The sequence below is a fragment of the Mesocricetus auratus genome, unplaced genomic scaffold (genome assembly GCF_017639785.1).
Source record: "Mesocricetus auratus isolate SY011 unplaced genomic scaffold, BCM_Maur_2.0 Super-Scaffold_100018, whole genome shotgun sequence".
Classification (NCBI taxonomy): Eukaryota; Metazoa; Chordata; class Mammalia; order Rodentia; family Cricetidae; genus Mesocricetus; species Mesocricetus auratus.
Window position 1 is genome coordinate 43,970,964 of NW_024429199.1, and position 23,793 is coordinate 43,994,756.

The window sequence follows — 23,793 nt, forward strand, 5'->3', positions numbered from 1 at the left end:
TCCTGAGTTCAATTCCCAGCAACCACATGGTGGCTCAAGACCATCTACACTTCAATCTGGTGCCCTCTTCTGGCGTGCAAGCAAACATGCAGACAGAACACTGTATACATAATGAATAAATAAATTAAAAAAAAAAGAATTTAGCAGAAACAAGTCAAAGGTTTATTTATGTGTATATGTGTGTTCCCATGTTTTGTGTGTGCACATTCAGAGGTTAGAGGTCTTACCTGGAACTGGAGTTGTGAGCCATCATGCCGGAGCTAGCACTGAACCCAGCCAAGTCCTTTGCAAGGGCAGCAAGTACCCAACCACTGGGCCATTTCCCCAGCCTGGTTTTTAAATGGGGGGGGGGCACTAGATGTGAAGACAGAGCTTAAGGAAGCCAGGAGCAATGGATACTCCTGGAGCTAGAGGTTACAGGTAGTTGTAAGGAGATGTGGGTGCTGGGAAATTTAAATAGAGAGGCCCAGTCTGCTCATAAGCAAATAGAAGGATTTCCGAGCTGTCAGTATAATGGGTGACTGGGATGGACATGCTTCCCGGGAGCTGCTGCAGGGTTGGGTAAGGGCGGGTCAGGGTTAGCCCACGAAGGGGACTGAAGAATGGCCACAGAGTAGGGGGAAAATGAAATGGAAAAAAACATGCAGCTGCAGATGCAAACCAGAAGGACTGTCCTTTCAGAACGCTGGGGGCCCTGCAGCTGGCCTGTGAGGAAGTGGGAGGTGGAAGGGCAGCCAGGGCGAGTCTGGGAAAGACACAACACAAGGCATCATGGGAAGTAGAACAAAATGTTCTTTTCTATCAAAAGTTAGACGACACCAAGGACCTTCCACCTTTGATTAGAAAAGACATCACCCAGCAAAAGCCCCTCCCCAATCAGAATTTTTCTCAGAAAATAGTACGTGCTCAGCAGGACAGTGGTGGCACACACCTTTAATCCCAGCACTTGGGAGGCAGAGGCTGGCAGAGCTCTGTGAGTTCAAAGCCAGCCAGGTCTACAGAGCAAGTTCCAGGACAGCTAGAATTTGTTACACAGAGGAACCCTGTCTCGAAAAACCAAACCAAACAAACAAAAAACCAGTATATACTAAGGTTACATCTGCTCTAGAAAGTTATATGTGAGTTAGCCAACATCAGAAGGCTAGGCTGGGCATGGTGGGTGGCACACAGCTCTATTCCCAGAAGCAGGTGGATCACTCAAGTTCCTGGCCAGCCTGATTGTCAGCTAATGGCTTCATTATGAAATCATGTCTCAGAGAGGGGGGGGCGGGAGGGAGGGAGGGAGGTATTTACTCTTGCAGAGGACCTGAGTTAGTTCTCAGTAACCACATGGTGATCCAAAACCATTATAACTCCATTCCAGCTGGGCTGTGGTGGCGTCGCACGCCTGCCTTTAATCCCAGCACCCAGGAGGCAGAGGCAGGCAGATCTCTGTGAGTTTGAGACCAGCCTGGTCTACAAGAGCTAGTTCAGGACAGCCTTCAAAGCCACAGAGAAACCCTGTCATGAAAAAAAAAATCCATTTCAGGGGATCCAAAGCCTTTTTCTGACCTATCTGGGGAACTAGGAACATACACTGTGCACATACATGCATGCAGGCAGTCAAACACACATACACACATAATAAATCTAAAAATATGTTTTCCTTGGGGGGAAAAAATGTGAGGCCAAGCTCTAACAATCTGGAGTGAGGTACCAGCCCTTCCTGCCAGGAATGAAAGCCCAGCCTCAACCACAGCCTGCAGGATTTAGTAGTCGTGTGCCCTCTGCAGAAAGAAAACGACCCGCTTGGCCACCAACTGTGTGTTTTGTGGAGCATTGGCAGGGTACAGGGGACTGGAGAGGTGGGGAGGGCGGACCGGGGCCCATTTCTTTTTTTTTTTAAGATTTATTTATTTATTACATATACACCAGATTGAATTGTAGATGGTTGTCAGCCACCATGCGGTTGCTGGGAATTGAACTCAAGACCTCTGGAAGAGCAGTCAGTGCTCTTAACCTCTGAGCCATCTCTCCACCCCCACCCCACCCCCCATTTCTAACATCGTAGCGGTAGTTAGAAAGGCCTGGCAAATTCTGACTTTGGCCGCACTCATCCATGGCCCTAAGAAGTCTTCAGGGAAGAGGACCCACAGAACACCTTCTAGAAGTGGCCTCATCTTAAGCCCTGGGGCTCTCCTCTTGACAAGGTAACTGCTGTTTGCCAAGCACAGGCACACTTGGAGAAGTCGGCTCTAGCTGATTTACCCTGTATCCTTCCTGATCCCTCTGGCTCGGGGCAGAGTTCGGGAATTCTGCCCGGGGAATTCTATTCGCAGCTGAAGCAGAAGTAAGCCTTCTTCTAGTCACCCGCACTGCCTCAAAACTACACAAAAACAGAACCCACCAGCCTCCAAAACAATACAGAGAAACCCTGTCTCGTAAAAAACAAAAAACAAACAAACAAAAAAACCCCACGATGTGAGTGAGAAAGGGGACTATGACCCCCACGGGTCCAGGGAAAGAGTCCAGGGGTGTGTTGCATGTGTCCGAAGTCCACAGCCTGAGACTCCCCCAGCACCTAGGCCTTTTGATCGCTTCCGGCGCCCACCGCAACCTAGACACCAGGAATCCCCAGGTCTCTACCCCATCCGGGACCGTATAAGGTCTACACCACACCTACACGCACCCGCGTTGCTCAGGGCCCTCCCTGAGCGTGGTGACCGGTGGGGGCGGGGTTCTGGGGCGGGACGGGGCGGGGCGGCAGTACGCTCAGCCCAGACTCAGCAAAGTTTTTCCTCAATTGCAGCCAGAGCTGTGCAGACTCAGCAGAGCAGCAGGATGAACTTAGGCTCCGATCCCGTGGTCATCGTCTCGGCGGCGCGGACCGCTATAGGTGAGTGTCCCCGAAGGTCTCCCATCCGCTACCCAGCAGGTGCACAGAGGACCCGGCCGACTGCCTACTTACAAAGTGGCCCATCCGTCACCCTGTAGTGTCGAGTGCCAGGAACTGGTGGTCTGAGTTCAGGCTCTGGGCAGTCCTGGGCTTGGCGAAGCATTAAAGTCCCTATGGCATGTGGTCCCATCCTGCTCCTCGGTGATGCTCAGTGTGCTCTCGGCTCAGAGGCCGCCCCTCTTCCCCATTCCCTTGCAGGCTCCTTCAATGGTGCCCTGTCTACTGTGCCTGTCCACGACCTCGGGACAGCTGTCATCAAAGAAGTCCTGCAGAGGGCCAAGGTGGCTCCGGAAGAGGTGTCCGAGGTCATATTTGGACACGTTTTGGCGGCAGGTAACTCCTCAGTAACCCCAGGAGAGATCAGGCTCATTAGAAGAAGCAGACCATTTATTTTGTGCTCACGGACACACACACACACACACACACACACACACACACACCACCGGACATGAGAGAGATTAAGCTCACTAGAACCAGAGCATTTATTTGCACACTCTATCTCTCTCACACCCACACACCACCGGACATTTCTTTCTGCCAAGATTCTCTCTGTCCCTCCTCCTTCCCCCAGCTGAAGTCCCAGCTTCTTTACAAGCTTCTTCCCTGATGGTCCTAGACCACCCATCTCTACCGCCTTTGCATTGTTAGAAGCTAGGCCAGCCTGGTGCATGGGAGAATACGCATAGCCCCCCACATACCCCTGAAACGCCACCCATTCAATCCAGTGTGTGGGGCTGGCACTGTGCCAGCAGCAGGGAGGGTGGCTGAAGTCCATCGGGTACACCCTTGTCCACTTGTCATGAGATTGGCTGTTTCTCATTGTGGGAGCTTCCTCCCTCCCTGGAGGAGGATAGAGAGCTTGAAAATACCTTAGCTTTCCTCTGCTCCCTGCTGGGTTTGTAGACAGTGACTGAAGACTGACCTTCCCTGTTGAGAACTGCCATGGTGCCTGGGTGTGCGGCTCGGTGGTGGAGTGTGTGGTTAGCACGAGTGAGGTCATGAGTTCATGGTCCTGCCACCCCCCTCTCCGCCCCCCCCAGTGCTCCCTCGGCATGCATTTGAATTGATTGTAGAGATGATTGTTAGTGTTCAAAACCGCCTTCTGCTCTTACTGAGAACATTTGCAGGTGTGTAGGTTGAATATTCCATATTTTTAAAGGGATGTTTTGTCATCATATGTATCTGTGTACCACTTGCCTGCCTGGTGCTGGCAGAAGCCATAAGAGGACATTGGATTCCCTGGAACTGAAGTCACACATGGCTGTGGTTGGGAGCTGCCAAGAGGATGCTGAGAATCAAACCTGTCCTCTGGGAAAGTACAGTGCTCCTAACCACTGGGCCATCTCTCCAGCCTCTAAATAGTCCATATTTATAAATAAATATATATATATATATATACAGTGAATATTCAATTGGCTGGAGATTATACAAAATGTGTATGATTTTGTGTCCCATGTAAAGGGGATGGGGCAGTCTTTAACAATGACCTAGCCCCTAGCCGGGCGTTAGTGGCGCACGCCTTTAATCCCAGCATTCGGGAGGCAGAGGCAGGCGTATCTCTGTGAGTTTTTGGCCAGCCTGGTCTACAAAGTGAGTTCCAGGACAGCCTCCAAAGCTACAGAGAAACCCTATCTCAAAAAACAAAACAAAAACAAACAAACAAAAAAAAACAATGACCTAACCCTATACACCATTGTTGTGACTCGCACCAGACACAGGAGGTCTACTGTGGTGTCATTTCAGCATTCAGAAAGTTAGTACTGAAGGTCTGGTGTTACGAAGGTGTAACACACTCTGGAGTCGGAGAACTGAGGTTGAGGCCAGCCTGAGCTACTAGCCAGACCCTTTGTCAAAGAAGGAAAGGGACAGAAGGAGGGAGGGAAAAAGGCCACAGGTGACAACGTAGGGGGCTTTCCCAGCAAGCACAAGGCCACTGAGTTTACTCCCCAGCGCTGAAAGTAAAAGGAAGGTTCATGTTTCATCTGGAACATTGCTGATTTTGAAACTGTGAATGCTCCACCTACATTTTTATTTAATTTAAAAATTACATGGAGTGATTGATTGATTTTTAATGGGTGCTGAAGTACATGCTTGGGGGTTGAAGGACAACTTGTAGGAGTTGGTTCTCCAACCCCGCCCCCCCACACACACACAGTACAGGTCCTGGGAATTAAACTCAGGTCATCAGACTCAAAAGCAAGAGTCTTTACCCGGTGAGCCATCTCCCCAGAGTTTTTTTGGGTTTTGACATTAGGATATTAGAATATCATGCAGCCCTGAGTGGCCTTAGACTCTTCCACTCCTGAGTCTGCTACCTTCGTTCTGGATTTTGGATGTTCACCGTCACAGCCTGGTTTGTAATTGTCTCTTCTGAGTCCCTCTGTCAAATTGTCCTTATGGGGCTTAAAATTTTATTTGAGCCACACCACTTTCTCATGGTCCTCCAAGGTCTGTCTGTGATGCCATCCACCTGCCCGTAGTCAGCCACTCCCTCCCATCTCCCTTCCCAGACCAGTGACACAAAGACATTTTCATGTGTCAGAGGAGATTCTGCTACATTCTCCCACATCTCACTGGCTTCTGCAGGATTTCTCACATAAGCATGACAAAACGCGACAGTGTCCATCGAGGACCTGTGGAGTGAACGTCTTATGAAGCACTGCGTCTCCCCCTCAGTGCCTCAACTAACCCTGTCCCAACGCCACGTGGAGCCTACTGTCTCCATCTAACAAAGGAGTGAGTGGAATTCAGATGTCGGCACTCACTGAGGTTTGAAATGGAGCTGGGACCTGAACACAGGTCCATCCCCTGCCCCCAGCCATGCAGGAACCATTAACAGAGTAACTACTAAGCAATTATCATACTAGCCAGTTAATGACAGTGGCCCCTTTGACGTCAAGAACTTGGAGAACGAACTGGATTTCAATTAATAAGATTAGGACTGGGAGGGGAGATAGGGTGGGTACGGATAAGGATTAAGTATTAGATGGACTTTGAAGGGAGAGCATGGGTAGGAAAAGCAAATATTTAAATGGACTTTGAAAAGGTAACCTGGGTAAGGCCTAAGGATTAGAATGACTTTGGAAAAAAAAAAATGGCGGTGAGTAGCTAGGAAGGGAAAGTTGAGAAAGTTATCATCCATAGATTTTAAAGTCTGTTAAAGCTACAGAAGGCTAAAAGTAAGGAGTAAAAAAGAGGGAGCTGGAGAGATGGTTCAGTGGGTAAGAGCACTGGCAGCTCTTCTCAAGGACCCAGGTTCAATTTCCAATGCCCACATGGGAGCTCACAACTTTTTGTGACTCCAGTTCCAGGGATTCAGACACTCTCATGCAGATGAGATGTCAATGCACGTGAAATAAAAATAAATGAAAAAATAAAAATAAAAAGGCCAGGAGGTGGTGGCACACACCTTTAATCCCAGCACTGGGGAGACATCTACAGAGTGAGTTCCAGGACAGCAGGACAGTCAGGGCTACACAGAAAACCCTGTCTCCAAAAGGGAGAGAGGGAGGGAGGAAGGAAGGAGAGGGAGGAGGAGAAGAGGCTAAGGATATAGGAATATGAGGGATAGGATAGTGAACTTGGTAAAGAAACACAAACAAAAGGCCTAAAACTTAACCGAGAAGTATACAGAAAAAGCAAAGCCATCATGATATATGCAAGTGAAAAAACAGAAACAGAATACTTGGGGAGTGAGTTGCTGGCCCAGCTGGGTCGAGCAGAAAGGTAAAGTCCTCAGGTCCCCCGGCTGTCTGTCCTGCGGGATGTGTGGTACAGAGAATGGAGTGGCTGTTATCTGCAGCCTCTGTTCTGATATGGAAAGGGAGATGGTAATCTTTTCCCAGTAATTCCCTCCAACTGCACCATCCCACGGTGGCCTTTCCTGGTCCTGCACATCCTGGGTATTTGAAGAAAAAAACTTCCCTGTGTTAGTATTCAGGCATCTGTACTGATCTGCCTTTGGAGTTCTGACAGGATACGCCGTCAACTGCAGCCACTGAGAGCACCGCCTGTGCCTATCCATTCTGTTCCCTTTAAAAAGGGCCCTGCCCACCTCCCATCCCTCTCTCTCTTTCTCGCCTTCCCTGTCTGTTCCTCTCTCTCCCTCCCCCTCCCTCAGTCCTTCTCTCTCTCTCCCTCCCTCCCCCCTCTCTCTCCCCCTCTTCCTCCCTTCCATCCTGCCTCCCTCTTTCTGCCTCTTTCCTCTCTCCCACTGTTCCTGTCCCCAGAGACCAGTCTCCCCCTCCACTTTTTACAATCATTTTCCCCTAATAAAAACCTCACCCCTCTGCTTGAATCCCGTCACATGGTATCTTTCTCTTTCATCCCATTTTGTTTTTTAAATTACAACACCCTGGACTTCTGTGGCTTTTTTTATAAAAGATTTATTATAGGGGCTGGAGAGATGGCTCAGAGGTTAAGAGCACTAGCTGCTCTTCCAGGGGACCCTGGTTCAATTCCCAGCAACCACATGGTGGCTCACAGCCATCTGTAATGAGATCTGTGCCCTCTTCTGACATGCAGGCAGAACACTGTATAAATAAATGAATCTTAAAAAAAAAAGATTTATTATAAGCTGGGTGGTGGTGGCACACACCTTTAATGGCAGCACTTGGGAGGCAGACACAGGAGGGTCTCTGTGAGTTCGAGGCCAGCCTGGTCTACAGACTAGTTCCGGGACAGCCTCCAAAGCCACAGAGAAACCCTGTCTAGAAACACCCCCCCAAAAAAGGGTGTATTATGTATACAGTGTTTTGCCTCCATGTATACCTGCAGGTCAGAAATGGGCACCAGATCTCATTATAGATGGTTGTGAGCTACCATGTGGCTGCTAGGAATTGAACTCAGGACCTCTGGAAGGACAGTCAGTGCTCTTAACCTCTGAGTCATCTCTCCAGCCCAACAACCTGATTTTATATATAATTTGTTACATACACTTTACTCACAAAATAATGAGTAACAACCTCCTTTATTCCTGGGTGTCTTGTGCCACAAACCTGGAGACAAATGCTCTTCGTGTCTGAATTAAGTCTTGTGTTCACAGGCCATGTAACTACTTGGCTGTCACCCTTGGTCTTAATGACTTTTCTTGCTGACAGGTCCAGCCCTCTAGAGATTAAGAACTTGAGGTCTTAGGTGTTGGGAACTTGTGTGTGGAGGAGGAGGCTTCTCGCTGAAACACCTAGGAGCTGTACAAGCTGCCACCTGTCCCAGGTCTAGAGTGGCAGGCAGAGAGGGACACAGGCATCCATGCCGCTGTGAGAACCTAGCCGGCCTGAAGGCATGACAGAGTGGCAGGCCATGTCCTGGAGAGCATGTAGCCCACACTTGGACCCTGGTGTTTCCTTTGATGGCCTAGAGGCTTCTGTGTTCCTTGTTCCAGGCTGTGGGCAGAATCCTACTCGACAAGCCAGTGTGGGTGCAGGGATCCCCTACCCGGTTCCTGCATGGAGCTGCCAGATGATCTGCGGCTCGGGCCTCAAGGCCGTGTGCCTGGCAGCCCAGTCCATAGCCATAGGAGACTCCAGCATTGTGGTTGCAGGAGGCATGGAGAACATGAGCAAGGTAAGTGCCGCCGGGGTGCTCGCCCGTGCTCGCCTGGGGCGCGTCCTGCTGAGGAGCACAGCAAGAGTGACTCAGCGTGGACCTCTGTGTGAGCTCATGGTCCTCCAGGCTGAGGAGACATCCTGTGTGAAGCACACCCTGTCAGCCAGGCAGGGGAGGCAGGGAGGGTATGGATTTTCTGAGCTGTAGTGTTTCTGAAGTGAACCCACAAGATTAGAATGCTTGCAGCTGGGCGTTGGTGGCCCACATCTTCAATCCCAGCCCTTGGAAGGCAGAGGCAGGTGGATCTCACTGAGTTCGAGGCCAGCCTGGTCTACAGAGTGAATTTCAGGACAGCCAAGCTTACACAGAGAGACCATGTGTCCCACCCTCTGTGCCCCCAAAATGGGAGAGTTCATGACTGATATTTTTGGTTAGACAGATTTTCCAGTTGAGATGCTGTTAGGAGGTTGTTTCCCATTATGCACTGCTGTCATTCTCCTCTTCTTTAAAAAAATAGAGGCTAGGTATGGTGCAGCATAACTTTAATCTCAAAAAGAAACATATCAAATAAAATAAAAAACATTTTATACCCACATTACTGTGGAATGGGCACATACTCCCAAACACGGATGGAGGTCAGGGGACAGCTGCAGGAGTGGAGTCTCCCCTTCCACCAGGCGGGTTGTGGTGACTGACCTCAGGTCATCAGACTTGGTGCGAGTGCTACCTTTTTTTTGGAGAGACTAAAAATTCTTTAAACAGAGTGGGACAGTGGAACTCATAAGCTCTGCTGTTTACAATCTCTAATCCATAGTCACAGCTGAGAGTCTTGGGGCAGCTGAACTCTAACAAGTCAGGTAGAGCTGTGTGCACCTGGAGCAGCCTGTTCCTGGACACAGCTCATCAGCCCAGGGGACAGCGCACCCCCAGACACTGTTCTTCTGACCCGGAGCCAGAGCTCAGAACGGTGCACACACAGACAATCAAGACCGTGATCTCACACACAGCGCAGGGACAGAGCTCCACCTCTTCAGATCCCAGGCCAGAGGCCAGCAGGAGCCAGGCTAGCTTGTCCTTGACTTGCTCCCCACTGTGAGGGACAGTGGAGTCACATGGTCAGGAGGGACCCCAGGGACCAGACTTTGTTGATCTCCTAGAGAGTAGAACATGTAAAAGACACCATGGAAGCACGCCCAGCTCCTGCTGTCCGGGAGGCTGAGAAGCCTGTGAGCCCAAAAGTTCAGGAGTAGCCTAGATCCCACAGCAGGTTTTGTCTCAAAACCAACAGAAGAAGGTGGCCGACTTCATGGGGAGCTGAACATGGCCGACTTCATGGGGAGCTGACCTCTCCAGGAGGCTTGTCATCCCAGTCTGTCTCTCCAAGTGCTGTCCTTCAAGCTGGCACTGCAGTGACACACTATCTTCTTCCTGTCGAAGCAGCTCCAGTCTGACCTTGGAAGGCACTGGTCAGAGACCTAGTGAGCTCAGCCACTGCAGAGCCCAGGAAGAGGCAGACCAAAGGCCACAAAGTGTGTGGAGTCCTTCTAGTTGGATGTACTAATGTGCAGACCTGCACCTGCACTGTAGTGTGGTCACATAAGCCAATATGGAGTCAGTGATGTCATTCCCAACTTACAGTTTGAGGGAGAAATAGAAACGAGCAACTTTTTTTTTAAAGATTTATTTATTTACTATGTATAGAGTGTTCTGTCTGCATGCATGCCTACATGCCAGACGAGGGCATCAGATCTCATTATATGCGGTTGTGAGCCGCCATGCGGGTGATGGGATTGGAACCCGGATCCTCTGGAAGAGCAGCCACTGCTCTTAACCGCTGAGCCATCCTTCCAGCCCCTGAAGAATAGACTCTTAGGAGAAGGCAGGTGGGACAGTCTGCTGATTCCAAGAGGCCTCAGGCCCTGACCTGGGGAAGCAGGCAGTGGGGAGAAGGGCTTGATGGGTAGATGAAGAGGAGGAAGTTCTGTCCAGACCATTCCGAGGCTGCCTGGGAGCCTAAGGACCCTAAGGAGAGGATGAATGACAAGCAGTCTAACCCTGTTCTTACTTCCTGTTTCCAGGCCCCTCACTTGGCTCACCTGAGAGCAGGAGTCAAGATGGGTGAGATGCCGCTAGCTGACAGCATTCTCTGTGATGGTCTCACAGATGCCTTTCACAACTACCACATGGGCATCACAGGTAAGGCCGATGTGGCTGCCAACACCAGCTTTAGAAGGTTGACAAGAGCAGGTGACCGTGAGGCTGTTAGCATAGGGGTCTGAGTATAAGGGCATCCTGCTTAGCTGCTATGGTATGGTAGTGAACAGGTGTAACCACCCCAGCACTTGGCGGTGTGTGTGTGTGTGTGTGTGTGTGTGTGTGTGTGTGTGTGTGTGTTTCTCTGTGCATCATGTGGATCTGGGAAATTGAACACAAATCATTTATCTTTCATCAAGTGACTTGACCAATATTCTGTTTCATTGACCCAAGGAAGGGTTCTTTTTTTCTTTTAAGGCAAGGTTTTATTAGATACTAGTCTCAGCTCTAGAGTCCTAGCTGACCTTGAACCAGGCTGGCCTGCCTGTCTCCCCAGTGCTGGGATGAAAGGTGTGCCGCACCACACCTGTTTTGTTTTAAAGACTTAATAGTACAATAGGTAAAGTTTGAAGGTGAGCTAAGAATTAGTGTTAATATTAAATGTCCTGGTTTTTAAAAAATTGTTTTAAAGTCGGTATTTGTGTATGCATGGGCACACAGTATCTAAGTACCAGAGTGTAGGTGTGGAGGTCACAGATCAACCTGTAGTGTTCAGTTCTTCTCCCACTCTGGAATCCAGGTCTTCAGGTTTGGCAGCAAGCATCTTCGTCACCTGCCCTGATTATGTAAATAATTTGTCTGAGGGAACAAGTATACACTGAAATTATAATTCAGAGGTAAAAGTGAATTGTATTTCCATCTTTTCCTCAGGTGGATAGGAAAGAGAATGTTCGGGTAAATGGGGCAGAAATATCAGTGGTGAGTCTGGATACTGATTTCTGGAAGTCTACACTTCCATATGTAGAAAGAGAAAGAGAGACGCCTCTCAAGAGGCACTGCAGATTTCCTGTCTGCTTGTAACAGGTCAGCAGAACCCGCCCACAGAGCACTGCTGTCCCCCTAGCAGGAGCCTTGCTGCTGTGTTCTGGTAATTCTGGTTTAAATTGAGGAGCTTGAGCTCCCAACACCCAGCTCATGAATATGATGTTTTTGCCTTTTCTTCTCCTCAGCTGAGAATGTGGCCAAAAAATGGCAAGTGAGTAGAGAAGCCCAGGACAAGGTTGCAGTTGTGTCCCAGAACAGGGCAGAGCATGCCCAGAAGGCTGGCCACTTTGACAAGGAGATTGTGCCGGTGTTGGTGTCTTCCAGGAAAGGTGAGCATGGAGGCCACTGTAGACATGAGCCTGCCCGCAGATATGAAAACCCAGTAGCACCCGCAAGGATGGTGTGTAGGCTGTTTGTGAACTCTGGTCCTTCCAAGTTGTGAAGATGTAGGCTTTATACGTCTGACTGTGAGTGCAGATGGTGATGTGTTCTTTTGAGACATGCTCCTGCTGTGTAGCCCTGGATGGACTACAGCTCATTATGTGGACAGGCTGGAAAACAGTCTACACGGGATATGGTCACACGGGAAACCGTGTGTATCCAGTGGGTTCCATGAGGAGTGGAGCCTTTCCAGTTGCCCCATGTGGACCTTACATCCCATTTGCAAAGGACACATTCTGAAGCAGAGTCTGAGACAGCTCCTTTGTCAATAACTGACGTTCATGCCCAGCTAAGAGGTGGGCGGTTCCACTCCTGTTCTACTCAGTTGTAGCCAGCTAAATGCAGTGACTCAAAGCCCTGTGCATACATACTCATAGCCTGTCCCTGGGGGAGGCCTGTGGATTTGGGACACAGCAAGACGGCCTCACAAGAGTTCCCATGGAACAGCATGCAGTAATTCTAGGAGTTTCCTACTGGAATGAAGTTGGTAAATGTGAATAAACCTTTCTTCCAAATGCAAATCCTCTTGTTTGAGAAGTCCCAGCACTGCCTTCTCTGGGAAATGCTTTTACTTTCTCCAGGTTCTACTGAAATGAAAATTGATGAGTTTCCTCGCCATGGGAGTAACATGGAAGCTGTGGCCAAGCTAAAACCTTACTTTCTTACTGATGGGACAGGAACAGTCACCACTGCCAATGCAACAGGTTCGATTTCGGAAGGACATTGGGAAAAGGACCAAGTTTGGTGGGGTCTACCAAGTGAATCTTTGTAGTGGCACCTTTCTTTGTCAGTGAACTTGTGGTGATGGCCACATCCTAGGGGCGTGGCTTATAACGAAGAGGAGGGGCCGGCTTGTGCTCTAGAGTTGTGGTGAGGGCTGTGACTTTGTGGACTCTTTTAAAGCCCACCTTCAAATCTTTCTACATCAAATGATTCCTACAACTGGGTTTAGGGGAAAGCTTTTCTATATTGTCTGTTATTTAATCTATTCTGAAGTGATTTGCTTTCTTGGCATCTAGACTAGACATATAAGTTAAAATAGCAAAAAATAAGCCAGGTGGTGGTGCACGCCTTTAATCCCAGCACTCGGGAGGCAGAGGCAGGTGGATCTCTGTGAGTTCTGAGACCAGCCTGGTCTACAAGAGCTAGTTCCAGGTCAGCCTCCAAAGCCACAGAGAAACCCTGTCTCATAAACAAAAACAAAACAGTAAAATTAAGAACTCTTAGGGGGAAAGGGAGGAAGGGAGAGGGAGGGGGGCGGGCTTTACTCCCAGCACTTAGGTAGCAAAAGGCAGGTGTATCTCTGTGGTTTCAAGGTCATCACAGTCTACATAAACACATTCTAGGGTAACTAGGGTTACATAGTGAGACAGGCTCTGAAAACCCTATGTTCATCTACTACCTACTTTTCCAATTCCAGAAAGTCTCAGTACCTTTCATCCTCATCCCTGTGTCTCCATAGCTACTGGAGGCATCTCATGTTTGGTAGGCATCATACTCCAAACTTGCCAATTTCAGGTAAATGGTGTCCCCGGGTACATGCCTAAAGTTAAAGGGCTCTGTAGAAACTGAGTCACTTGTTCACAGGGATGAACGATGGTGCCGCTGCTGTGGTTCTTATGAAGAAGAAAGAAGCTGAGAGTCGGATGCTAAAACCTTTAGCAAGAATAGTTTCGTGGTCCCAAGCTGGTGTGGAGCCTTCCATTATGGGAGTAGGGCCAATCCCAGCTATAAAGCAAGCTGTGAGTCTTTGGCAATGTGTATGCGTGCCTGTGGGCACATGCATGTCTTTGGCAGTGTGTATGCGTGTCTGTGGGCACATGCATGACAGGGTTTGAGAAGCCCAGGCTACTGTCAAAGTGTGTAGCCACAGGGGGAAGCTTGAGCCTGCTTCTCCTAGTCCCTTCCCAAATGCTGGGGTTACAGGTATGCATCAGCAGTGACCACAGCTTTAAGGTCACTCCTGGCCGGGCGTTGGTGGCGCACGCCTTTAATCCCAGCACTTGGGAGGCAGAGGCAGGCAGATCTCTGTGAGTTCGAGGTCAGCCTGGTCTACAAGAGCTAGTTCCAGGACAGCCTCCAAAGCCACAGAGAAACCCTGTCTCGAAAAACAAAAACAAACAAAAAAAAGGTCACTCCTGATGTGAGAATATGATGCTTTGTGGTAAATTCCTGCTACCTTGTTTCACTTGCTGCCACTTAGCCTTCAGCACTGGGATTACAAGTGCACATCTCCATGCCTGGCTTTCTTAAAATGTAGTTCTGGTGGTCAAACTCAGGCGCCATGCAAAGCGTGTACCTGCAGTCACTTTGCCAGTTCAAGCTTCCTTTTGTGGCATAGCCCAACCTGGCCTCAGATTTAGTTATCTAGTTTCAGCCTCTTAAATACCTGAAGCACAGGTGTACCACTCTACCTACGTAGAGTAACTTTTACACTGTGATGTGTGCTTTTCTGGGAACATTATGTAGGCTGATTTTGCCTTTTGAACCCTTGGGATACAGGCAGAGGCCACCATGGCACACCTAACTATATAGTAGCCGTTTTCAGAATCCCATACATTGTGTATATTTGTCAGTAACTAATGGTTTTACCTCGGCTGGCTTTTCCTATAGGTTGCAAAAGCAGGCTGGTCCCTGGCAGATGTTGACCTGTTTGAAATCAATGAAGCCTACGCAGCTCTCTCTGTTGCAATAGCTAAAGAACTTGGATTAAACCCTGAGAAGGTAACCAGCGTGAAGTTGTACAGTTTGCCAGTGAACTTGCACAATCCATACTTAAGGTTGTAAGAAACAACAAATGAGGTTGCCAAAGATAACTAGTTTTCAGTTGACTTGTTTTTCACAGCAAGAACTGAGTATGCTGATTCACAATGAATAGGACATTCTAGAAACAAGGGAATCAGCAGGTGTCACAGGCAGTGTTTACTCCTCAGCTTTACAAGGACACTTGAAGGGGAGGGGGTTGCCAGCATAACATCGAGAGGAACAGGATAAACTGGGGTGTTGGCCTGTGTCCACAGAAGCCTGACTGACAGACCCTCTCCTTCCCTGTAGGTCAACATCAATGGAGGAGCCATTGCCTTGGGCCATCCCCTGGGAGCATCTGGCTGCAGGATTCTAGTGACCTTGTTACACAGCCTTGAGAGGATGGGCGGGACTCGTGGTGTGGCAGCCCTGTGCATTGGGGGTGGCATGGGGATAGCTATGTGTGTTCAGAGAGGGTGACCTGCCCGACAGCCATCACCCTCGAATGGTTCTTGTTAAATGTGAAACACTAGCTAGTATGTGAAATCAGAGGACCAAAGTGAGGACAGGAACCCAGGTGGACAGCTCGCTGTACTTTAATGTGAGATACCCAAAGCTAAGACATTGCAACCTCACACTGCTATAAATAAAAGGGAAATCCAATCAGTCATCAAGGGCTCCAGAGTGAACCGCATTTTCATAACTTCCATGTTTATCATCTTTAGTTTCCGGGTGTAATTTTATCAGATCATCGATTCGAAGAATGGTGATCGCAGCTTCTGTTGCAAACTTCAGGCTCTTCACTTTAACTATGGTTGGTTCAAACACCCCTGCTTGCTTGTTGTCTCGTGGTTTGCCATTGACCAAATCAAGACCAATCCTGTAATGGTGAAAATGGGACTAAATGATCCTTCCAAGCTGACGTGGTTGGTGTCCCAGCTATTCTAGTCTAGTCCAAAGACTCTGCACGTTCTAGCAAGTGTGCCTCTGGGAGTGGGAAAGCTGGTTATGTAGCAGAAAATCCCTATCTGCCAAACATTCAGCAAATAGTCACATGTTGCACAATGATATATTACACTCAGCCAAGTTGTGTATACAGTTTGGTGGTCAAAAGATTCTTTTGCCTAATGACAGCACAATCTGTCTTGCTTGGTGTTAAGTATGCTTTACAATGTCTTTATAAGGACCAGATTATCTAATGACACACCATTCTGAGGCTGTCTTCACTATAAGCTGAGGGGGCTGCCTGAAAAGGGTAAAAATAACCTAAGATCATTCTCTTGGCCCCTCCTATAGATTATCTAGGGAGTCAGGATGGGATTCAGAGTTAACACCTACAACATAATAGTGCTAAAAGTCAGCAGCCACCACCACATAGATAGGTACCAGGCAACAATGATGCCAGTAATGTTTCAGTATGTGACAAGTCCCTTCAAGTATTCAAGAAAGGCAAAGGGAGGGACAAAGGTACCGTGATGAACTTAAAACAGACCCTTGATAGTTGACAATGGAACACGAGGAAATTGTATACTCACCACTTCAGGTTTTTACGCTCTGGGTTAACTTGAGCCTCATTGTGAAAAGCTCTTAACTTGGCAACCAGGTCAGTGGAGTCTTGGGCAGCATTCACTGCCAGTGTATTAGGAATAACAAGAAGAGACCTTGCAAACTCTGCAATAGCAAGCTGTTCCCGAGACCCCTAAGAAGAAAAACATGAGGTGTCTTTGTGCAGGTATACCCAACACCACCACCTCTCATAACCTCTCTGAATCTAACCTTACCATACTGGTTGCATAGTTTTCAAGGTATATGGACAGGGCAGCTTCTACAGCACCTCCACCTGGGACTACAGATTTTGACTCCAAAACTCTCTTCACCACACAAAGAGCATCATGTAAAGATCGCTCCATTTCATCACACATGAAATCATTTGCTCCTCGTAAGATGATTGATGCAGATGTACGAGCCTTGGTACTAGGAAAAACAAAAAATGAAGTCATCAGCACTTAAGTAATAAAAGCAAAATTAACGGCAAACACCATTGATTAAATCCTGCTCACATTTAAACATAAGGCAGCAAGAACAATGTCTAGACCATGCAGAAGAGACAAAACACACACTTCATCTCGATTTACAATGGCCCAATGTTATTTTATCCCACGCGTATAACTGCTCCCATCACTGAGAGACCAGAGCAGCAAACAAATGGGAAAGGACGCTCTACAACAGAACCTGCACTGCCGTAGCTTGCAACAGTCACTCTTACTTTTTGATTAAGATCAGCTCATCATCACAGATTCTCTCCTGGACCACCTCTTCTGCTTGTCCCAGCATTGTAGCTTCAAAAGTTTCCTCGCCTTCCAAATTGGCCAGTGTGGACAGGATAGTTGCTGTATAAGACAGTCATAAGGACACACATTTGCTTTCATGATTTTAGTTTAGTGATTTTCCTTATGAGAAAAGCAACACATTATTTTAAGGGTACAGACAAGTCACCACAACTTAACACAAAACTATCACTTTTGAGGTACAGTCAGTTTACTCATCTGCAACAAACTCAGCAAACAACTTTCCCAATCACCTGAAAAGAAAAGTGGCTCCCTGAGTCCACTAGAGCACAAGAGAAGCTTTTGAACTCAGTGTCAATATTTCAACACTTCTGACGCAGTCACACACATCACTAAGTGGTTTGTCTCAGGCTGGGAGAAGACATACCTCCAGAAGCTTTAGCGATACGCTTGAGATCCCTCTTTAGAACTCGTCTAACAGCCATGGCACCTGCCTCCACAAAGTACTTCAAACACATATCATCTATTCCACCAGTGGTCAGAATAACATTGGCCCCAGTTGCCAGGATCTTCTCAATTCTCTCCTTGGTGATGTCTGATTCTCTACAGAGAAAATGTTTCAGTAATCCAAAATGAACAACTTCAGTATTTTAAATAATGCAGCTGTAATTTTCACTAGTTATACATACCCCCTTTTGCCCTCTCCCACCTAAGGATGCAACAATACAGATTTATTAATAATGACAATCCCAAGTCAGCATCACTAAAGCTGTATGAAGTCAAGCAGGGGACACACAAACCCAGTCATACATTGTGGAATAAAAGTGGTTCAGGGTTGAACCAGCAGAAGTCATATAAGACCAGGAAATGAAGACCCTCGAGAGGTATAAGAGTATGTAGACCCGTGTTAGTGGCGCACGCCTCTAATCCCAGCACTTAGGAGGCAGAGGCAGGTGGATATCTGTAAGTTTGAGGCCAGCCTGGTCTACAGAGCGAGTTCCAGGACAGCCTCCAAAACAATACAGAGAAACCCTGTCCCAAAGAGTTTGTAACATAGTAGATGGCAAAGATGCTTAATATTATGAGGCGTGACTATTATTGTCAAAATGTATTTTTTCAAATGAGCTTACGACGTTAATGTGAAAATGACTGGAGAGATGAAAAGACTCCATAGACAGAAACCAGAGATGAGATCCCCTTGCCTCTGTCTCCTGGGATTGAAGACATGTGCCACCACTGCCTGGCTCATTTGTGGGCATTTCTAACAAGCCTCAACGAATCCCCCAGGAGGCATGAAAATCATAAGCAAATATATAAGAGATCACAAATCAATTATCGAAGTCATATCCCATCTACACAATGGACATATTTGTCACAAGCCAATTATACAATAGCAATCCCCTTAGAGCAAAATGGATTAAAGCATGTCTGCAGGAGTGGTATCACAGCAGCTAGTCAACACTGCCAGCTATGTCACACTGTCATAGTACATAGTATCTTATATGAGAACTACAGCAGCCATGCATAGTATCTAACTTGAGGCAACACTATGCTGCCCTTGCTGACCACAATTCCTCATTCCTCAGCTTAAATGATCCACCTGTTTCAGACATGTAAAGCTAGGACATGCCTGGCGTGACTAACCATTATTTTGTAACATGCTTCTACCAAGCACAAGTGCTGATTTTTTTTTTTTTTTTTGGTTTTTCGAGACAGGGTTTCTCTGTATTGTTTTGGAGCCTGTCCTGGAACTCACTCGGTAGACCAGGCTGGTCTCGAACTCACAGTGATCCGCCTGTCTCTGCCTCCCAAGTGCTGGGATTAAAGGCGTGCGCCATCAACGCCCGGCCACAAGTGCTGATTTACAAACCTTTTCACAGGCAAGTCTCCCCACATACCTCTGTCTAATTTGGTCCAATTTCTCAGGGTCTGTAATAACCACCTGCACACCAAGCTTCATTTTTGTTTTCTGCAGGCTGAAGTCAAGACATGCAATTTTTGCATTAACTATCCTCTTGGGCATGCCTGCAAATGAATAAAAGGTTACCTATAACAATGCTAGGGTTCACAGAAGAGACTTATCAGTAAGACCGCAACAGAAAAATTTGTTATATGTAACCAAATTAAGATGACAATTCATTACGTTAAACCTTAGGAAAGTCTGACAGTTGCAAGTGTGCACAATTCCTCTCAATCTATACCCACCACAAATAATTCTTTTTTAAAGGTAGGGTTTTACTATGTAGACAAGGCTGGCCCCTAAATTGAGAGACCTACCTAACAGTGCCTCGGTGTTTGAATTAAATGCCCGTGCCACCTTGCCCAGCCTCCCATCACAATTATTTAAGTCATCAAGATGTAGACTACAGGGCTGGAGAGGTGGCTCAGCGGTTAAAAACACTGACTGGTTTTCCAGAGGTCCTGAGTTCAATTCCCAGCAACCACATGGTGGCTCACAACCACCTACAATTCAATCTGGTGCCCTCTTCTGGCCGAACACTGTATATGTAATAAATAAATAAATCTAAATATACACAGAGAGACAAAGACCAAACCAAACCAACAAAGAACAATCATGCTGACCCTTACGTACCCTGAGATCCCACCACACAGTTGAGTGCGTAGCCATTGATCAGCATGCTTTCTACCTGACTTCTCCCATGGGCTTTCAGAATATTAACAGAATTGACTGGATAGCGAGGCTGGCCTCTTGCATCTGTGTATTTGACAGCAAGTACAGCATCTACCACCATATTAGCAAAGTAATCACCATTTCTGAGACAAGAGTTAAGGACAGCAATGGTCTTGGAATAAAAGCAATTCAACTAGACTTTCTTTTAGCAAGGCAATCCAGGGATGAAAGACAGCACTATAGCTACAGTCAGGTGACTTCTGTCTGCACAGCACCATATGCATTCCAAACCACCCTCACCACCGCAAGGCTGAGGAGGCAGTAGTAGTTTCAGTCACTTTTCTCTAACAAGACCAAGTTGCATTAGATAAGAGTTTTAAGTTTTATTGCATAAAATTGACATTCTATAAAAACCTAGTCTTATTTTTAAGAGTGAAGGGGGTAAGAGTCAAATTTTGCCAGAACATTTAAGGATACATTCCAATAATTTTGGAAGACATGGATGTCTTAGCGGCATTAATCAGACAGTCTCTTCCAAGTTCGTCTGTGTTAATAATTAGGTTCTCACTGATATAGCGCACTGCTTCCCTGGGAAAGAAAAATATAAACACATCACTCAGAGAGGTTTTGCGTTTCACCACACCCAACATACTGTCTAATGTCACAGACGATGGTTTTCTGTTCAGCCATTTCATATAGGGGGAAGACACCGAAAAGTCCCCTCCCTTCAGATCATGGCACCTTTCATCTATCCCATAAGCATAGCCACTATAATCTACTGGGAGAAAACGTGGTAGTCAACTGGGAAAACAGGTGCACTGGGCTGAGTGTTTCAATACCACCACCCGAATGCCAAGACAGAGCACATCCACTGAAGATTAGTCACAGCATTAAGACAGACTACAACCATTACAGTTTTCTTTGAATATAATCTTACTTGCAGGCAAGCCGATAGCCACTAATAACTGATGTTGGATGAATTTTCTGTTTGACTAGTTCATCTGCATTTTTCAGAAGCTCCGCTGCAATAATTACCTGTTGATTAAACACTGCTAAGTATTCATGTCATTCAATATGCACAATGTATAAAGAAAACATAAAATTATGTAATATTGTTATTTTTATCTTATTTACTTATTTGTTCTTTCAAAACAGGGTTTCCTTGTGTAGCCTGGCGGTTCTGGAACTCAGAGATCCACCTTCTATTGCCTTCCCAACTGCTGGGATTAAAAGTATGCACCACAATGCCCAGCTATGACCTAGCACTACTAACCAGCCACAGTAGACAAGTGAGTAGTAGCTCACTGAAAATACAAAATAGAGACCACCACAAAGTAGTCTGTGCAAATGGCCCAAGCTACAAACACCAGAAAAATGCAAGAACCCAGCACAACAGAATTTACATCCATTACATTTAGAGATTGAGTAACAAAAACTAAATAACTGAAATGATTTGTGCTATTCTAGTATTTTTAACTAAATCTTAAAATCATTAAAAATATGGAACACTAAGAACCACTTTCTGAATTAAGTCAAGAGATGGCAGAGTACGCCTTGTGTGTGTGTGTGTGTGATTGATCCCCAAAAGAATTTATCCATGTCTTTTGAGAGGAATTATGGTATTTGTTAAGTCACATCATGTATAAACAAATTAGATAAAGGCCATTTTCACTGTTTAGGAATAAAATTAATTTTCTTCACAATCACTTTTTAAAGAGTTTAAACAGTATTATACCAGTATGCTGAATAATTCACCAAGTGTATGGGTTTTGTTTTGGAGGCTGTCCTGGAACTTGCTTGGGAGACCAGGCTGGCCTCGAACTCACAGAGATCCACCTGTCTCTGCCTCCCAAGCGAGTGCTGGGATTAAAGGCAGGCATGTGCCACTAATTAAATGTTATTAACCATGTTTGTTGACTATTAGCACTGCATGGTAGCAAATTAACTTCCTCAAATTTCTATTCTGAATTCTCAAGATTTCCTGTCCATGGTTAAAATTCAAAAACTAAACAGAAGTCCAAACCTGGTATCATTTTCTTTAAATGAGAACCTCTTTTTAAACATTATCATGGCAAGGGGGTTGAAAATAAGAGTATTTAGAACAAGCTTTTATCCTCTATGATTTTTTTCTACTTAAATGGCACAAACTAGGTTCAAAGATTAGTTTTCAAATGTCATAAAACCTTCAACACCCGACACATTTCCAGTCTGGAGCATAGGATCCTGTCACAGACTCAACTCTAGGAAGCGGACCTGCTGTATACCCTCTCCCACAGCCTCACCACTGAGGTGGTTCCGTCTCCCACTTCTTTGTCCTGCAGGTCAGCCAGCTCACAAAGCACTTTGGCCGCAGGGTGCTCTACCTCCAGCAACTTCAGGATGGTGGCCCCATCGTTAGTAATGGTCACGTCCTGAGAAACATGAAGGAAGGGGGTCAACCCAGAAACCAAGCTCCACGGTGGGCCACCAACAACAGTGAGGCATACTTACACCAATATCATCCACCAACATTTTATCCAAGCCAACTGGCCCAAGAGAACTTTTAACAATGTTGGCAATAGAAGCTGCAGCCATAACTGTAGATGAACATCGAGGGGAAAAAAATTAGAAAAATTCACAAGCTACAAGCTACCCAACCACCTATGACTTCCTTGTATCTACAAATCTGCAATTACTATTTTGGGGGGGGACGACGACACCTATTTAAGGACTAGTGAAGGTTAACTTTTTTGTTGTTTTTTCAAGACAGTGTTTCTCTGTGTAACAGTCCTCCCTGTCCTGTAGACGAGGCTGGCCTCGAACTCTCAGAGATCCACTTGCCTCTGCCTCCCAAGCGAGTGCTGGGATTAACGGCGTGGGCCAACACCGCGCGGCTATGTTGACTATTTTGAGTACAGGAATGTCACAAAGAGTTCAATGCCTCAAAAAATAAGTAATCCCCACCATTGTTCAATCAAAATATTTATTTAAAATGTGAGATGCCCTACGGTTGCTGGGACTTGAACCCGGGTCTTGTGGAAGAGCAGTCAGTGTTTTTAACCGGCGAGCCATCTCTCCACCCCGTTAGGAGAAATTTCCAGGCACACCTCAGCCCTTTCTTCCAGCCTGTAGCACGTTTTACTAAGAACAGTGTAGTCCATCTGGGCAGTAAGCGTGTTTCGGGGCGGACTTGGGCACAACCACGAACGGAAGACGTTAAATGCTTCCAAGGGTAGGGTCCGCTACGGCAAACCACGTGTTGCTAACTCGCGTGCGGTTCGATTAGCAATCCGTTAGGTAGGTTTTCCTGGGGGCAGCTGTCAACTGTAAGACCGGGACCGGCCGGAGGGAGACAACGCCAAGGCCACCTAAGCTCTGCGGGCACGGCCTCGTGGGCACGCGGAGCGGGCGACACCGGCACAAAGCGGGCGCCCACGCCCATCCCGCGCCGCGCTCGAGCCTTCTTCCCTGCCGCACGCGGAAGGGCGCCGCGGTGCCGACACGGCCCGCGGGCTCGGGCCAGCCCTGGGCTCGGGCCTCGCGACCGCGGTTGGGCCTCGGCCTGCGCCGCCGCGCCGCGGGGCCTGGCGCAGGGTGCGCTCGCCCTTACCATTCTGGGAGCGGATGGCCTCCCCGGTGCTGCGGTCCCCGAACACGGACAAAGGGCCCTCCATCTTCAGGGAGCCTGGCCAGTCTCACTCACACCGCGCGCGGACAACCGGGATCTCCGCTCCGAGGCCGGACGGCGGCCACCACGGCGTGGAGAGGTCCGAGCAGCGCCGCACGGGATGCTGGGTAACGCGCCCCGCCCGTGCTCCCCTCTCCGCGAGGCATGCTGGGAAAGGAGGATGGGCGAGGCGGCGAGCGCCGGAAGCGGAGCGGGCGGCTCTACAATTTCTTGTCCAATTAGAGGCGCGAACGGGGGTGTGGGGGCGATTGCTCGGGTTGCGCATGCGCGCTCGCGCCTTCTAGCGCTTTCCAGGGAAGTTGGTTGAGCTGGGGTGTGGCGGGAGGGGGCAGGGGACCCTCGTTCCTCGGCGCGGCTGGGAGCGCGCGCGCGCCTTTTTGTCTCCGCGCTCCCGTCAGAGCTGGGAATCGGGGAGCGCTCGGCCGCAGCGGAGCGGACGCGGCTCTCCCACCCTGAGAGA

The 23,793-nt window shown here is 47.8% G+C and overlaps 2 protein-coding genes and 2 non-coding genes across 4 annotated transcripts; 1 reads left to right on the forward strand and 3 right to left on the reverse strand.

The window, feature by feature from the left end:
* Window positions 1-2,788: 2,788 nt before the first annotated feature.
* Window positions 2,789-15,416, forward strand: LOC106023252 (acetyl-CoA acetyltransferase, cytosolic-like). Its single transcript, XM_040758158.1, has 9 exons — window positions 2,789-2,875; window positions 3,134-3,268; window positions 8,319-8,500; window positions 10,561-10,678; window positions 11,746-11,889; window positions 12,583-12,705; window positions 13,589-13,743; window positions 14,615-14,725; window positions 15,056-15,416. The coding sequence occupies exons 1-9, from the start codon at window positions 2,821-2,823 to the stop codon at window positions 15,224-15,226; spliced, it is 1,194 nt and encodes a 397-aa protein (XP_040614092.1). The 5' UTR covers window positions 2,789-2,820; the 3' UTR covers window positions 15,227-15,416.
* On the reverse strand, window positions 15,327-23,448 carry Tcp1 (t-complex 1). The gene is made up of 12 exons (XM_040758157.1): window positions 23,256-23,448; window positions 22,157-22,242; window positions 21,949-22,077; window positions 20,604-20,701; window positions 20,144-20,254; window positions 19,628-19,809; window positions 18,933-19,059; window positions 17,462-17,637; window positions 17,013-17,136; window positions 16,528-16,720; window positions 16,282-16,445; window positions 15,327-15,626 (listed from the first exon to the last, which is right to left on the reverse strand). Exons 1-12 carry the CDS (start codon window positions 23,317-23,319, stop codon window positions 15,410-15,412), a joined length of 1,671 nt encoding a protein of 556 aa, XP_040614091.1. The 5' UTR covers window positions 23,320-23,448; the 3' UTR covers window positions 15,327-15,409.
* On the reverse strand, window positions 16,830-16,959 carry LOC121132955. The gene has a single exon (XR_005869670.1). It is a non-coding gene; the product is annotated as a small nucleolar RNA SNORA20 (small nucleolar RNA).
* LOC121132956 lies at window positions 20,339-20,475 on the reverse strand. The gene has a single exon (XR_005869671.1). It is a non-coding gene; the product is annotated as a small nucleolar RNA SNORA29 (small nucleolar RNA).
* Window positions 23,449-23,793: the final 345 nt, after the last annotated feature.

Excerpts from the sequence above, each read along its gene's own strand:
- LOC106023252 (XM_040758158.1), top strand. The coding sequence starts at position 2,821 with ATGAACTTAGGCTCCGATCCCGTGGTCATCGTCTCGGCGGCGCGGACC. Across the intron at positions 8,501-10,560 it reads GCATGGAGAACATGAGCAAG|GCCCCTCACTTGGCTCACCT; the intron begins GTAAGTGCCGCC and ends TCCTGTTTCCAG. Across the intron at positions 14,726-15,055 it reads TTGGATTAAACCCTGAGAAG|GTCAACATCAATGGAGGAGC; the intron begins GTAACCAGCGTG and ends CCTTCCCTGTAG.
- Tcp1 (XM_040758157.1), bottom strand. The coding sequence starts at position 23,319 with ATGGAGGGCCCTTTGTCCGTGTTCGGGGACCGCAGCACCGGGGAGGCC. Across the intron at positions 16,721-17,012 it reads GAGCTGATCTTAATCAAAAA|TACCAAGGCTCGTACATCTG; the intron begins GTAAGAGTGACT and ends TGTTTTTCCTAG. Across the intron at positions 16,446-16,527 it reads AAAACTATGCAACCAGTATG|GGGTCTCGGGAACAGCTTGC; the intron begins GTAAGGTTAGAT and ends TTTTCTTCTTAG.